We start from the raw sequence: 14608 nt of genomic DNA on the forward strand, positions 1-14608 counted from the left end.
GTACATATACCTGAAATGGGAACTCAGGAGGCTTCTGATAGAAATCTTGCTATAGAATAGTAGTAAGAATTTACACCATTTGGCAGCTGCTGGTTTCTGCCCCATGAATTGGGGGCAGTTTCACTGCTGTCCCCACAGACAGGTGGCCATTTACACCAGAGCTGCACAGGTAAGAGTGTAAGAATGAGCCATAGGCTTGATCAGGAGTATTTTTATTTCCATCAAGACAGCCATTCCAAGGGGGAAACCCAACCTTCAGAGCTGTCATCCTCATAAAGGATAGTGCTCCTAAGAAAGGAATATTCTTCCTATCATTGTATTTTGAGCAATGCCTCTGCATCAGAGGTCTGTGATGACAAGCAGCACATTAGCTGGATGATGTGCAGCTTCCATGAGGGACTTCTCATGAGTGTCCTCTAAACCAAGCCAATGAATGAGACTTAACTGCAAACCAAAGACATGACTTTTGTGGATGTTACCTGGACACAAAAGTCACTGATGAGTTTCACTGTATAATAGTTCAGACATTAATAATGTAAGTTAATGGTTAAAGAACTAAAAATGAATGAACCTATAATGTGAAACTCTCCATCATTAATCAATCCACTGGGAAGCATCTGGAATCTGATCCAAAACTCTTCTGAAAAAGGTGTTGTTGAAAAAGGTCCTTCGCCAACTAATCCAACAACTGTGCCCCGCCTCAGGCAGAAGTGAACAATCCAAACTAGAGGAACCTCCTTGCCAACATGCAGTGGCTTTGTTCTGCTCCTGCCATAACTAAGGGGAAGGAAAAGGAGGCCTCTTGTAGAGACCTTTCAAAGGAACTTGGACAGTAAAGACAATCATGGGTGTAACCAAAGCCCAGCATTGCTACCTCGGTATCTCAACCACATGGCAAAGCTTCCTGGCTCTGACCTTGGTCTTATGTATTGTTCTGGTAGAAAATAAACACTCACCTTTGCTTTTTGGTGATTCCTCCTTTTTTTTCCTCACCAATGGAACTTGTGAAGGAACGTTATAGATCAGAACCAAACCTCTCTCCCATTATTTTTGGTGCCTGGTAGTGACCGACTCCTGGCACTTTAGAGAAGGTTAGGAAACAAGACAGAATGTGTCAACTGTGAGATGTAATTAAAAGCAAAATTCCCAGTGTAGCATCCGCAGCAGAGCCCACGCAGTGTGACATTTCAGAATGACTGCCAGTCACTGAAACTTTATAAAAAACCCCCCTAGGATTTCATTAACTCAGGAAGCTCATGCATATCTTTCCCGGATGCTGTATGAACAATTGCAGCCTTCCTGTTGTTCGACAAAACCTTTTTCAGATCATAACTCTGTCCACAGGAGAAGGGAATGGAAATTGCTTTAAAGTGCTGAAAAACCTCAGCAGAAGGAGCTGTAGGAGGCCTTGTGGGCTCTAGAGGGGACCTGAAACTGGAAAAACTGCTCAGTGTCTGCAGAAAACCCCAAATTAGGGAGAAGATGATATATATATACATACATAGAAACATGTGTATCTCATATATGGTGCAAATGTGCTTGCATTTTTTAAAAGCAATGAATTAATAAAAGTCCTAAATGACCTAGTTTCTTACACATACATTTAAAAGCCAGTAGAGAAGAGCTAAAATTGATTATCACTTGCTCTCTTAGAGTATAATTTCCATAATTTCAGTTGAAATCAAATATTTCATAAATTTTTTTGATGCTTTGGGTGCTACAGACTAGAAATAGAACATTTTTGTGTCAGATATTGTAGGGTCATGGGGTTACAACAAAAGATGGCTATGAGGCCCTTCCACCCCACTCTCTAGGTCACAGCAGCGTTTTTCCACAGAGTCTTTTTCCTAGAGTTTTCTTATCTCACTGTTTCAGATTGCCAGTGCTGAGGTTCTCACCACCTACCTGGAGAGGATGAAGAGACTGTTCTTGGGCCTGAGGTGGATCCCCAAGCACCAGCCTGCAGCAGAAAGCACAGCCAGCCCACCTGCCCCACTGGGAGGAGGAAGGAACCTCAGTGTGATAAATGAACCCACAAAGAACCTCTACACCACAGAGCCCTCCCTCAGCCTTGCAGGAGAAAACCCCACGTTAGGGAACTTTTCTGATTTCAGAACCTGATTAAGCCTCTCTTACGTGGATGCATTTTCCTTGACATTTGAATTAATGAGCCAAATGTCTCTGGTGAATTCGAGATGAGCCTGAGACACCTAAAAGTGTTTCTATGGCAGCTGCATGATGATACCAACTGGGGACTATGACTTCACAGAGCAGGACAGGTTGGTACAAGTCAATTATTCCAGTATTATAATGAGTGTTTAACACTATGGCTGAGAAGGAAATAGCTGGTTTACATACTGGAGATCTGTTAGTGCTTAGGCAAAGGGATCACCCTAAAATTGCATGACTTTGTCAAAGTAAATCCTTCCTTAGACCCAAAAAAATGCAGATATCTCTTCCACTTAGGGAGGTTTTCCATGGATTCCACAGGGCCCCACTGACCTCACTGGGTTTTAACAGTTGCATTATAATTCACACATCTTCCTGTTTGAATTCTTGTAAATAAACAAGCTGTTACTCTAGAGTTTTTTGCCAATTAGAGACAGTTTCAACCTGTCAGTGGATTCCTCCTCAAATGTAAGATAGGGAGCTTGACATTTCAGATTGTTGCAGCTTTCTATAGGAGGAAGCTGTAGAAAGAACTACCCAAACCATGGTCCTGCCACACCTCATCAATCCTTACTTAGCCCTTTGCCTGGGTCAACAGTGCTTGTCATTGTGTTGGCTAAGGGTGAAGTAATTTCCTTCACAGTTTTATATGAAATGTCATGTCTGGGTCTGGTGATAGATTATTGAGAAACCAACAGTTTCTGCCCAGAAGTTTAATTCAACAACGTGAGCAAATTAAACAAGGATATAAAGGTGGGCAGAAAACTGGAATTCTGAATAGGACTGACGTTAAATAAAGACTTGCCTGCAGTGGGACAGTGTATTCTGCTGTGTCCCAGATCCTGTTGGTTGTGTGAGCCACTCCCTTCCTACTGGTGTGAATTGAACTGAACTGAACTTCATCCTCTCCTGTTAGAATCTGTAAGTGATGACTATACAACTGGCCAGAAGGACAAATAAGCCCATAAAAATATAACATATCAGCTTCTTTGTATCACTCTTGGATAAAATGCACCGCAGGATAAAAGTCAGATGGACATTTCCAAGTAATTGAAAGAACTTTTGTGTAAGGTGCATCAGCTGGACCAAACTCTGCCTTGGTTTCACTTTTGCAACTTTTGACTTTGTCCAAAAGAAGTGAATTGATGTAGCAAGAATACAACTTCTATTTTCCCATCCCAAATGATACAGACAACATGAGGTGACATCCTGACCCTTCAGATGCCACTGGTGAAGAACCAATTAACTGCAAGTGGGCTTGATGTCATCCAAAAACTTTCACCCATGCTGCATGGCTGTGTACCTAGATTTTGACTTTTCCTGTCACCAGTGGTGGTGTCCTCTCCATGTTTTTCTTTAAAAGAGCTCAAAATACATAGTTGTTAACTTTTCAGAGCGACTATTTTTGTGTCTCTCTCCTTCAAAAACCTTGGTCTAACATTTTCACTTTCTTATGAATTGAATGTGTTAAGGAGGAAGGACAGCTCTGTTTTCAAGCTGACAGGAATGTCATCCAGCTCCTCTAACTCATAAAAGCACTGTCAACTTTGAAAAACTATTGTATGTTCAGAAGGTACTTTCCACACTACATAAAAGTGATATAAAAGGTTTGCTTTGAAAAACAAGCCACAAGCACTTGCACCATGTCAGGTTAACAACAGACTTTTCTGGAGGGTGATAAAATAGGATCTGAAGAACAGACAGAGAGCAGAACAGAAATACAAAGCAACTGCTCAATGCTCCTTTATTTATATCCTCTGTTATAACAGCTTTTCAGCCTTTTCCTTCGGGAGAACAGTGCTTTGGGATAACGATGATGCTGGAAAGTGGCAGTGGGAACCCAGCTCTGAGCAGCAGTAGGTGGGTATGGAACCTTAGGAAGGCAACTTGAATTTCCTGCAGACTTGATTGTTTGTGTGATTGGGATCAGTGTGCTCAATGTCCTGGCCTGCTGCCCTCCCAGGAGAATGAAACCAACTTCATGAACCTCGGCAGACTTTGTTCAGCAAACACTTATCACTGAGAACAGCCCTAGCTTGGCAGCACAGAGGAAAATTTGCCCTTTAGAGGCAATCAGTTATTGCATATTCCTAAAACATCTTATTGTTCTTGGAATCTGCTGCAAGGGGTGACTTGCCATTTCATCTGACCTTGAACAGGGACTCTACAGAGCAGGCTCTAATCTCAGAAACACTGGTGTAAATCTGAGATTAATCCGTGGAGTTATTTTTGATTTTTCAGACAAGAAACAAAAACAGACAGCATGGCAAGAAACAAAACCATGACTGTTTTTTAGAGGACGCTTAGTTAACTCTGTCCAAGCAACCCCACCTTGTTAGATAACAGCCTATGCCACTCTCCCACCTCAGAGTTCCCACAACCACATCCACCCTCCAAGATGGTCTAACACCAGATCAATGGTCTCGTTTGCTGCCATGGTACCATCTCTCCTCAGTACTACCAGACATTGCCAGTCTGAAGAAACACTGGGACAACTGAGGTTAAGTGGATGTAAGCCAGGGGCCTACTGACCTCCTTCTGGGCCTGACTCCACCACCCAACACTTCACACCAGTGCAAAGCAGGTGTAATGCTCTTCTGGACTGGGCAGATGCAAACAACAGCCACTTAACTGGGGTAGCAATGGCCATGCAAGACACAGGGTAGTGGCAAAGCAAACTCTGGGGTCATCAATGGCCACAGAGATCTCCAGCTTCTTATCTCCCATTGCTTGGGACACCACCCTATTTGGTCTTAGATTGGTTTTGCACCAGGTCTTGAGATTAAAAAGGAGTGATGAAGTCACTACTCCTCTCAGCAGAGCCAATATTTTGCACATCCTTTGCCTGTGGCCTCTCTCACTCCACAGAGCCACGGACAAGCCAGAGCTGGACACTGTGCTCCAAGCCAACTATTGGCATCTGGTCCAGGGGGTCAAGGCGAGGTGTGAAGCCACCATCTGACACTGTACACACAGGAGTAGGGGCTGCAAAGATGCAGAGCTGTCAAGGTGGAACCTGTAAATCCCAGGCTCAGAGCCTGAAAGACACAAGTTTGGGTCAGAATCCATTAGACTCAGATCAAAAGGACCAGGGGCCTCTCTCTTGCAACAGAAGACTCACATGAAGGCACAAAATACCCTACAAACCAGATCTAGTATTTTCCTTCCAATCCTTCTGTATTTTAAATCACCTACAGCTGTAGTCATGGCAAAACACTCAAAACTAGACAGGCTTTCTGGCTGTTGGTATTGTCTTAAATGCTTCAGCTCACAGGAACAAACTGCGTTCTGCACAAAGAGGCTTCATTTTTTGAGCCATCAGAGATCCCTCCTTAGGCTTTAGCTGACCACAGTACAGCTGCAAGTGGGCACCAGAAACAGACCTGGGATGCATTCAGGTATCAAAATAACCACAAAGAAATGAATTTTAATATAACACAGCCAGACCTATGTGTACATACACAGAGCACAACGTTTATAATAAAGAGACAAACAGGAGGGCTCAGATTGCATAAGCGAAGCAGAAGTGTTGTCTTCTCTTCATAAATGCTCTTGTTTTCACATTAACATCCCCCCTCTGTTTGGGATCTGACCTCAGCAGCTCGGCTGGACGTGTTCATCTCTTTCCCATGATGTTCCCATATAAGGTGATCTCTCTGGCCCTGGAGCAGGATTTTCATTTGCTCAGGTTTCGTCCCGCTCTGATTTGCTGGCCTCTGTGGTCAAGCTCTCTCACAGCTCTGCTCTGCAGCTTCCACACAGCAGTGGCTGTAAAGAGAGGAGAAAGGCAGGAGGGAGCAATGAGGCAGGTCTGGAGAGCTCTGGGTAGTTCATTTGCAGGCTCTGTTCTCTTTCTGCCACACGTTGCCTCTGCAATGAGCAGCTCCCATAAGCCTTTCCCAAGCAATATAAAACATAAACTCTGTCCAGAGAGCAGGGTGGAACTATAGGGCTGAATAGCTGTAATAACTCTCATGTCATTAGGAAACTTTGCTTCAAAACCTGTATCACTCTCTGCACAAACTATCTTGGGAATGTGGAAAATGACCACAGAATTATAGAACAAATATGCTGGAACACTGGCCCTCAATCTGTAAGACCTGACCCAGATACCACATCCCCCAGCTAACATAACTTAAGACAAGTTAAGCATCAAACAAATATCTCAGCTGCTTCCTGTAATATTTACTCAAGGCTGCACTGAGAGCTTATAATCTCTTTTATGTCTGTGAAGATTGTCTTGTGATAAAGAGGTCAAGGCACTGAGCTAAGCCTTGATTTTTTTTTTTTTTAAGCAGTAATTCTTTAAATTCAGACACCACTGCAGACTGTAAGTATGAAGCAGAAGAGAGGCAGTCTGGGGGAGCAAAATGGCTCTTGGGGCTGCTCGTATGAAGAGCACAAAACTGTTGGAGGAAAGAACTGTGACAACCTAAAACTTAAAGCATGACAAGGGATCTCTCACACCTTCCACAAGTTGGAAAGTCCCACAAAACTGGGCTCCAATGTATGAGTTTGCTCCTGCCTTCAGTCACTTGAGCTTTCCAACAGGTCAACAAGCTGGTTGTTGACCAGTCCACTTTTAGCTCAGGCAGTCCACTTTTAATGATCTGTGGTCATGGAGGTCTCCTTCCCCAGAGTCAGAACAATCAGACTTCATGGGTTTCCATCTCACCATCTTTTTTTCATCTTATCTTGGCATTTTCTAAAGTTTTCCTACATCCTTCCTCTTCTTTATCTGTTGCCTCTTTAACATTAGAGAGATATGAGAAGAGGGGAACAGTCCTTTCAGTGTGGGTACTGAAATAATCTGACATAGAGGAGGATCTCAGAGCAGCACCATCCCACTTTACCCAGCACAGACCCCTCTCCATTCTCAATACCACAGGCACAATCTCTCCCCTCTGAAGAAAAGCTGTGTAATGATATTTACAGAAACAGTGTTTCTCTAGGATTAAGTGGTGGTGGACCCACAGGCAATACTCCCTATAACCCATTAACTCAGTCTACACGGAGCAGGTTTGGCCCCAGCACCTCCAGCAGAAATACCATTTTAATTTGCTCTCTCTGTGTCCTACATGCTCAAAATACTCATCAGAGAAAACTGTAATTGATACCAGGAGAGCATGACAAGGGAAAGTAGATCTCTTCTGGGAACTTGTAGGTAAATATGATTCCTAAAGGTCAGTATATGGACTGACAGAACAAAGGAAACATGATCTGGTTTTAGAGTTCAAATCCAGGAGTCAAGAGACCTGGATTATGTTCCTGGCTCTCCTACAGCTTTCATGAACAACCACAAGTCACCCGTCCATCCCCTTTGTGATTGTTTAACCAGTTAAAAGCTTGGACACCAATGCAGTGTCACTGCTCAGCCTTCCCGTGAAGAAGGGGATTACATTTGATTAAATCATTTTATGAAGTGCTTTCTGTTTCTCAGAAGGAAAAAAGAGCTCATCCAAGACAGTCACAGTGCTTAGAATTGCAAAGTATTACAGTTATGCTACTTACTGAGTCAAATCCTGCAGTGATTTACAACCTGTGCATTTCAATTGGCACCAATTTCACATGACTCACTGCGTATTTTAATCCATCATCTGGGGACTCGCATGGGATTCTGAGACTATCCAAGAACCTAATTGCAACAGCAGAGAGGCTCCAAAATCCACCTATTTCAGGTCTAAGCACGGCTTTTGAAGGATCTGCAAGAAAAATCTTGCAGATTGAGAGATTTCATGAACAAGTTTCACTTTAATATATATCTGGTTTGGATTGTTTGGTGGTTTTGGAGCTGCTGTCCCTGTTTCAGGTTTATGCACTATATATTTATGGGTATTTTGAGGCTGAAAACTGATGTCCGACCCTGAGGACACACATTTGCCGTTTTCCCCAGGGTGAAGCCTGGCGCGGGACTGGCGTTCCCATTCCACAGGGATCCTCTGCACACCTTTCCACTTCAAAGGAATGAAGTAACATTCACCTGACACCCACACCAGCCACGCTCGACGCCCCTTTGTGCTGTCAGAGCCTGCCAGAAACCTTCCTTGGGTAACTGCAGCAATCTGTTTGTGCATCTCCTACACACGCCGCAATCACCTCCCTCGGGAGGAGCCGCAGAGCCAAGTTTATCCTGCGGAGGGTGAATCTCGGACCTGTTCCTGTGCCGTGACGGAGCCGCACGGGAGCCTTTCCCTGTGCCGTGTCCGCCCCAGAGCCCCCACAGTGACCTCGGCCGCGGCCCCTGCACGTTCGCGGCGGGGAGAAAATGGGACGGGACTGAGCGGGAAGGGCTGCCCGGGGCACACCGCGAGGCCACCGGGAGGGCTTCCTCGGGCTGCGGCGGCTGCGAGGGCAGCGAAACACGCGAGGAGCGGGCGCGAACTCGAGACCGCGCCGCGGAGAGCCCAAAAAGCACCTCCGGTCCCGCCCCGGGTGGCCCGCCCCGACACACACACACTCGCCCCTGCCCCGACACACCCACCGGACCCGCCCCACAGACAGAGCGGCCCGCCACAGCCTGACCACGCCCTCACAGCCCAGCCAGCCACCAGAGCTCAGTACGCACGCCAGCACACACGTTCCGGCCCGCCCCCTGCTACAGATCAAGCCCCCGTTATGTCACAGGTCTGGCCCCGCCCCCTCATTATCACCCCCGCCTCCTCCCGCCGGCCGCGGTCCTGTTCCCGCCGCTCCATCCGTGCATCGGAAGTGACGTCAGCGCCGTATCCCGCAACCGTCCCCGCGCTGCCGGAGGCCCTCGCGCTGGGGCCTCATCACCAGGCCCGGCCCGGCCCCCCGGCCCGCCGCACTCCCCGGGGCCCAGCTCACCGCCCCCACACCCGCCGTGTGTCCTCTGCGGGTGCCCCCCGGGACACCGCCATGGGTGACCAAATGCAGTTCATTGTCGAGAAGCTCAATCAGGAGCCCTTCAGGAAGAACTACAACTTAATCTCGTTTGACTCCCTGGAGTCGGTGCAGCTGCTGCAGCTGCTCAATGATGTTCTGGGCGAGATTGACCCGAAGGTAAGGGGGGCGCTCAGAGCTGCTCACACCTCTTGCAGTGGGTTTGACACCGAAATGTCTGGCTCAGTGTAATCCCGTAGCGTGCTTGGTTTTTCAAAACAGCTTGTATGGATCTTCCTGGGAATAAATGTGCCTGGCAAGAATCCTTCCTGTCAGTACATCTGAGTGTATAAAAATATTTGCAAAGCAGCAGATGTTCCCTGGGGCAGGGACTGGATCCCTGTCCCCAGAGACTGATCACTGGATGTTTTCCCTGTGAAATTCAGGATACAGATGTTGGTTCATACCAATCTTCATGTTCTTAGGGCAAGGTCAGGCTGTGCCCTGCACACACACACGTCCACACATCTGGGGCACAGATACCTGTGCCTTGGAGTGCCAGGATGCCCGAATTCCTTCTTGGATGTGTTCAGAGTGTCTGCATAGATGATTCCTGTCAGCAGGGAGAATGGTAATTTAGGAAGAATTTACCTGAATACACATGTTGGAGGAAATTAGAAGAGAATTGAAGTTTGGTGATAAAAGGGATGTTCTGTGCAGAGTATCTCACTATCATTTGATAAAGTAATAAAGTCAATTCTTTTAGTGTTGCCAGTTAATTGATACCACTTGGACAAAGAAGTATATAATAATTATAATTAATTTAGTTAACAATATAATCATAATAATTAACAAATTATTATAAAATAAATAATGTCATAATTACAATATTTAGTAATATTATGATATAATAATTATTATTACCTATAAGTAATTAATTAAATAATTTCTACAAACTGTTTAGCATGCTGTTGACATTAGAGAGGAGCTGCCAGAACAAACAGCTAAAAGAATGCTGAGCCTCCTTGGAATTCTCAAATACAAACCTCCGGGGAATGTGTCAGACCTGTGAGTATCCTTTTACCTGCAAACACCATCAAAACGTTGTTTGCTGCTCATGTGGTAGTGACCTTTAGTTCAGGTGAGAGCTGTTCCCGTGTCCTTGTGGAGGTTGGGATGGGATCCCAGGTGCGGTGCCAGAGCTGTTGCCGTGTCCCTGTGGATGCGGGATGTGGTGCCAGGTGCGGTGCCACACCTGGGCAGGTGCAGTGGCGGGCGCTGCCGGCAGAGGGCACTGCCCGCCCGGCAGGGTCGGCCCGGCCCGGCCCCGCAGCGCCCGAGGCGGGAGCGACTCACCTGCGCCAGGTGATGCCCAAGTCCCGCGCCCCGCCCACCCTGCCGGCATTCCCCGAGACTGCCGCAGGGAACCGGGAGTCGTCCCTCCTGGCTTTATCCTTTTAGTGCGTTATGGGGGTTTTATCTGCCTCAAGGGAGCAGAACGGGGATTTGAAATTGCGAACTGCCATCACAGAATCCCAGAACGGTTTGGATTGGGAGGGATCTTAAAAACCATAAAATCATCTAGTCCAGCCCTCTGCCATGGGCAGGAACACCTCCCACTAGACCAGGTTGCTCCCAGCTCCATCCACCCTGGCTTGAACGCTTCCAGGGATGGGGCACCCACAGCTTCTCTGGGCAACCTTCTCTGAGCGTCATACAGAAGGATTTCTTCCCAACATCCCACCTAACCCTACTCTCTGTCAGTGGAAAGCCATTCCCCTTTGTCCTGTCACTCCAGGCCCTTATAAATGGTCTCCCTCCATTTTTCCTGTCAGCTCCTCCAGATTCTTCTCACCCTGGAGCCTTCTCTCCTCCAGGCTGAACAATCCCAATCCTCTCAGCCTCATCATGAGCATTTTCTCTTTTAACAGCATTAAGAAAATCATTAGCCAAGTGGAGAAGGAGCATCAAAGCATTGCAAATTCTTTGTTCCCAGCCAGCTTTCCTTAGTTTGAGATTTTTTGGTGTTTTCTCTGTCATTGTCACACAGAAGTGCTTTTCGCCAGGGGTTGGTTACTGGGAGCAAACCTGTCATTCATCCTCTCTTACACTGGCTTCTGCAGAGGACCAATGAACTCAAGAAAAGAGCTTACCTGGCACGTTTCTTAGTGAAACTGGAAGTGCCAGCAGAGTTTCTCCAGGATGATACTGTGGCTGACATCAACAAACAGGTACCGTTTTTCTTGAGCGCCAACGTTTTCCATGAATTAAAGTGCTGGTGGGAGGAGGGATGAAAGAATCTGGGAGTAATGTTGGCAGAGAGGATGAGCAAAGATTCATAATAAGAAATAGATGTCTTGACTACTTTCCTTCCAATAACCCTGAATTTGGAAATTAATAGGCAGTATTGAATTGAAAGGCTTTCAGCCCATTAAGAACTGGGTGCCAGATCGTGTCCAGAGCCATGTTGCCCTAGACAGATTTTTATTTCTTAATTTTTTAACATCTTTCTTTCTTATGAACTATGACATTTATGTTTTTAACTGTAAATTACCACTTCAAAGCAGTCCAGAAAATGTTGTCACCAAAAGCCAATGTCTCCTAATTATCAATTGATTGTATTTGGTAGTCATGGTTGTCAATTGATAGTATTTAATGCCTAATATTTGTATTAGCCTTATTCTGCTTTTGCTTCAACCATTTATTTTTTTGTGAATAAGTAAAAGATTTCTCTTTTCTGTGCTGACATTCCTACTTATTATGTTCCCACTTCTTTTGTGAGCATTGAATGTTGATTTTAGATAGTCAGACTGGGTGGGTTTGAATTGTAAAACTTCAAGTGAACCAAAGTTATGGGTTTATATCTGTATTATCTGAGGTACATATTTACTTAAATTTTTTTTATCCAGTTTTCTGTGACTTTTGTTTTATGAAACCACAGTGGTTTTTAGTGTTTGTAACAGGTAACTTGATTTGTTAACTGTGCACCAGCAAAGCTGAACAGTCTGACTGAAGCTTGACCAAGCCTTTTGGTTTTTTGTTACCTCGAAAAATATTTGATTTATAACTTGGGATAACTCAGCAGAAGTAGTAAAGAGAGAAAGCAATTCAGATTGTATGTTTTTTCATATGTCACAGTCTTAATATGTATAAATATCCACCTCCATAATTTCCATTACATAAGATGTGTTCCTTTTTGGGATTACAGTAATAGAACCATCTTATTAAACTAATACCCTGCTGATTAATTCAAAACAGAAGCTGGGGTAATAGAATGCCTTACTGCAGATTAACATGACAATGCAAATACTTAGATACTAATGGATTAAAGAATTTAGCCTAAATCATTTAGATACAGGCTTGCAGTGGTGTCTTTTAAGAGAAATTTCAAATATTGAGGGTTTGGACACTTTATAACATGGTCAGATTTTATGGCTGTGTAGAATCAAACTCAAATGTACTTTTAAAAATTATTTATACAAGATACTCAGCATACATACCACCTTCCCACTGTGTTGGGATTTACACATTGGGTTGGCTGCAGTTTAAAATTTAAAAAATTAGCAACTTCAGGCATTAATTTAGTTGTCCAGTCTTCAGTGAATTGCTCCCAGCTGCCAGGAATCTTTCTTTCCGTATAGGAACCTGGGTGTTCTTTGGTCATTTGAGTGTGTCCCATATTCCAGGTGCCTGTGGGGGTACCCACAGTGAAAAGTGAGAGCCTTCCCTTTGTTATGATCCATCAAACTGTGCTCTGCCCTTGTTTGAGTCCTACCATTGGTCTGAAATTTTGTGTCCATTAAGGAAAAGATTTCCTAAACTCCTCTTCTGACAGAGGTAGGGACACACAAAGGAAAGCTGTTGGACAGCAGAAGTGGTGAAAGCACTTGCTCAGGGACCACCTGGTATTTCATTTTTGTTCAAGGACTTCCACAGTGCCTTAGTGGCATCATGGAAACCAGCTGGGTTTTCACTCCTAACTTGTTCCTCCTTGTCCAGCCTGTGCATTCCTTATCACACCTTTATTTGCCATTCAATCCAGCTCTTTCTCTGTGGTTTTATCTTCTTCTCAGTAGCCATTTTATTACTGTTTTTTTGAATTCATTCCAGCTTGTCAGTCCGTGCTTGAAACTGCAACAACCAGACCTGAGCAGAGCACTCTGGCTGCTGGTTCCCCAGGGTTTTATAGAATGGAATTGCTGCTTCACTGCTCAGGGCTTTGATGCCTTTGTTTGAACTGGCCTTTGCTGTTGCCATTTTGTGTTCAACTTTCGTATCAACTGCTCTTTCCAGGAAGTAAAAAAATGACTTGATATTCTCTTTTTAGATTTTTCCATCTCATTGAATGGCTGTTTCTGTGGAGATTATCTTCCCTTATACCTCAGCTTACATTTCTCCGAGTCGAATCTAAATTTATTTCCTCTCCATATTTCTAAACTCTTTCTGTCCCCTGTTATTTCTCTACCCACACAGACTTTCACACTGCCTCTCAGTTTAAGATTCCTGGTGGGCACTGTGCTGGTGTGGAAGTAGCACACTGTCTCCTTCTCCCTGAGTGCTGAGCTGCATCAATCAGTCCCTGTGAGGTACCTGGGTTATGCAACGTGTCACAGCCACTCCTCACGTGTTACCTCAGCTGTGCTCTTGGGCCACTCTGCAAATTCAAGCCCCATGGCTTCAGTCAAGTGTTTTGTTAGGTCAGGCTCTTCCTTTTTGGGCTGATAAATGTATGGATGTGATATACACAGATTTACAGTAAGAGAGAATAATTTGTTAATATGGACTTGTCCCTCTCAGCTAACATCTTATCTCTCTACTTTGAAAATACACTGTTGTGTTACAAGGGAAGAGATGAAAATACTGAAGAAATTGTGAAATTCTGATTGGACCTTTAAATGCAAGATAATGCACTGTGATTTTTTAGTTTCTGTTTTATAAGTTGACAAGCTTTTGCAGTGAAAACAATGCATTTTATTCTTTTTCTCACCATATTTCTATGTCTACATATACTATTATAGTAATAAAGTGATGTGTTGATCTGAAAATCCCCAGACACAGAGCTCATTCTGCACGATTTCTGTTTCCTTTTGTAGTATGAAGAACTCATGGAAGCATTTAAAAACCTGCATAAGGAGTACGAGCAGCTCAAAATATCTGGTTTATCCACTGCAGAGATAAGAAGGGTAAAAAAAAAATGCACAGCTTTTCTTTGGTTGTTTTTTGAAGCCCTGTTTTTGTTGGGTTTGTAAGTTGTAGAGGCCAGAGCTGGTGGGCTCTGCAGCTGCCTTTTGGAAACTGTGCTGTGTTGGCAAACAGAGCAGAAAGTCTTTGCTCGTGCTCAGAGCGGAGCTTTCTGGAGCAGATTGGGGAATGAGGCTGCCAAGACTCTGTTCAGCATGATTTCCAAATATTAGAACTCCATTTCCTCTGAATGCAAACTCATACAAAACCTTTTGCTTTCCTGATACAGGGTAATAATTCCAGAGGGTGTTGAATGAATTAAGAGCTTAAGTCAACAATGATGATGAACCCGTGTGGATAAAGTGTTAAGTAAAGATATTTGCCCTGTTTCAGCAAAATAATTAAGCCTGTGTAC

General features: G+C 44.5%; 1 protein-coding gene across 1 annotated transcript in view; it reads left to right on the forward strand.

Annotated features, from left to right (window-relative positions):
* Positions 1 to 8951: 8951 nt before the first annotated feature.
* Positions 8952 to 14608, forward strand: part of IFT81 (intraflagellar transport 81) — a 37633-nt gene continuing 31976 nt past the window's right edge. Inside the window, exons 1-4 of the mRNA XM_018076465.2 lie at positions 8952 to 9192; positions 9977 to 10080; positions 11063 to 11243; positions 14106 to 14195. Of these exons, the coding sequence (XP_017931954.1) occupies positions 9049 to 9192; positions 9977 to 10080; positions 11063 to 11243; positions 14106 to 14195 (519 nt within the window). The 5' untranslated portion in view covers positions 8952 to 9048. The remainder of the gene's footprint in view (positions 9193 to 9976; positions 10081 to 11062; positions 11244 to 14105; positions 14196 to 14608) is intronic.

The sequence above is a fragment of the Manacus vitellinus genome, unplaced genomic scaffold (assembly GCF_001715985.3).
Source record: "Manacus vitellinus isolate BGI_N305 unplaced genomic scaffold, ASM171598v3 scaffold_31_pilon, whole genome shotgun sequence".
NCBI classification, from domain to species: domain Eukaryota; kingdom Metazoa; phylum Chordata; class Aves; order Passeriformes; family Pipridae; genus Manacus; species Manacus vitellinus.